The sequence below is a fragment of the Amphimedon queenslandica genome, unplaced genomic scaffold (assembly GCF_000090795.2).
Source record: "Amphimedon queenslandica unplaced genomic scaffold, v1.1 AMPQUscaffold_13375, whole genome shotgun sequence".
Lineage (NCBI taxonomy): Eukaryota > Metazoa > Porifera > Demospongiae > Haplosclerida > Niphatidae > Amphimedon > Amphimedon queenslandica.
This window is the reverse complement of record NW_003546389.1, coordinates 17,960-19,694: the sequence shown is the minus strand read 5'-3', so window position 1 is coordinate 19,694 and position 1,735 is coordinate 17,960. Positions and strand designations below refer to the sequence as shown.

The following is a 1,735-nucleotide window of genomic DNA, read 5'->3' as shown; positions in this document are numbered from 1 at the left end:
ACGTCCTCTCTCCTCATCATTAAGATTTGGTTGTGTTTCTATTTGATTAAGCTCTTCTTTTGTAATTAATTTTTTTGCAAAGAGATTGTTGGTAACATTACTGAAGTTTTTTCTCTTTCCAATCAATGGACAAATTTCACCATAATTCTCCTGAAAAATGCCAGCTGGAGTTTTACCTGTTTACATTAAAAAGTGCAGATTAGATTAACCTTAATATCAACTGAATATATTAGCAGCTAATTTAAAGCACTTACTTTGTGATGTAGCCATTTCAGTGAGCTGATAAAGAAGAGACTATAGAAGATGAGAACACAAGAAGAACTGAGGTCAATGAATTGAAAGATGAGAAACCTGGGATATTGGCACAGTTGGAATATCCTGTTTATTTAATATTGATAGTCTAGTGAACTCCTCCAAAACACTATCATTTACTCAATCAACTTATCCTTATATGGAGCTCAAGTAATAAAAGTGTGTGTGGTCTAAAGTATATTCTTGAGGCTCACCCACGCCTGTAATACTGTCCCAACGTTAACATTCTTTTTCTAATAAACACTAAACAGTTGTTGAGATGTCAACACTAAACAGCAACAACTTTAATAATAAAAAAGGGACAATAATAGTTAAATTTAATGTGATGGTATTCTTCCAGCAGCTGCATTGTCTCCAGTACTTGCAACTGCTTCTTTCAAGATCTTCCATGTTGTTCCTTTAACTTGATCCTTTCTCTGCAACCATTTTTGAATAGTTTTTTCCAGATAATCTTCGGCATCACCATTTGTTCTACCAATTGTATCAAGTGTCGGTGCAATGAGACCCAGAGATAGTCCTAAGCTCCTCCAATTTGTAGGACCAAACATTGCTTTATTTAAAGCATTTAAAACTTTCTGGACATCACCTACATCTAATGAAAGGAAATGATAATGTATAATGTGTACCTAATGTTCTCCTATGTACTTAGTTCATTTGGGTTTGTCTGTGTAGTTGTGGGTTCACTGGGTTGTGGTGGAGCAGAAGAGATAGCATCAGTAGGCCATACTTGTGATGTAGCAGTTGTGCCTAAGATATTAGTAAAATAAGTTTTACTAATACAAGACCTTAATTGTGTTACAAGTCTCTCTGTTATTGGTTCTTTAATGAGAGACAAGTACAATTGATTTTAAACTAAATTGAAAACAAGTTAGTTTTAAAGCACAAACAATGGATGCTTAAATTAAATGACACATAGATTTATAGTTATTTAAATTGCTGCATGCAATCTAATTATGTGTATGTATTTGAAGATCATGCATGTTTTTACTTAATAGCTTTTTCCTCATGTCTGCTCCAATTTTCTTTAGTTCTTCATTATTCACATTTTTGCTTTCAAACACATCACATATCTTTTGTAAACATTGGGCAGACTTGTCATCATCATCTACATCTATTTTGTCAAAGAGATGCATAGCTAGGGCACTTCCTCTCTTATTATCATCAAGATTATGTTGCGTTGTTATTCCAGCAATTTCTTTTTTAGTAATCAGTTTTTTTGCAAAAAGATTATCAGTAACAGTAGTGAAGTTTGCCTCTTTTCCAATCAATGGAGGAATTTCACCAAACTTGTCCTGAAAGATGTCAGCTGGAGTTTCACCTAGTGCACATTAAAGAGCAGAATTCTATTTGCAGCTAATTTAAAGCACTTACTTTCTGGAGTAGCCATATTGCAACTGATAAAGAAGAGACTAGAAGATGAGAA

The 1,735-nt window shown here is 33.7% G+C and overlaps 1 protein-coding gene across 1 annotated transcript; it reads right to left on the bottom strand.

Moving 5' to 3' along the window:
- Window positions 1-526: 526 nt before the first annotated feature.
- LOC109582563 (uncharacterized) lies at window positions 527-1,729 on the bottom strand. The gene is made up of 4 exons (XM_019997298.1): window positions 1,684-1,729; window positions 1,301-1,630; window positions 958-1,059; window positions 527-904 (listed from the first exon to the last, which is right to left on the bottom strand). The coding sequence occupies exons 1-4, from the start codon at window positions 1,697-1,699 to the stop codon at window positions 630-632; spliced, it is 723 nt and encodes a 240-aa protein (XP_019852857.1). The 5' UTR covers window positions 1,700-1,729; the 3' UTR covers window positions 527-629.
- Window positions 1,730-1,735: the final 6 nt, after the last annotated feature.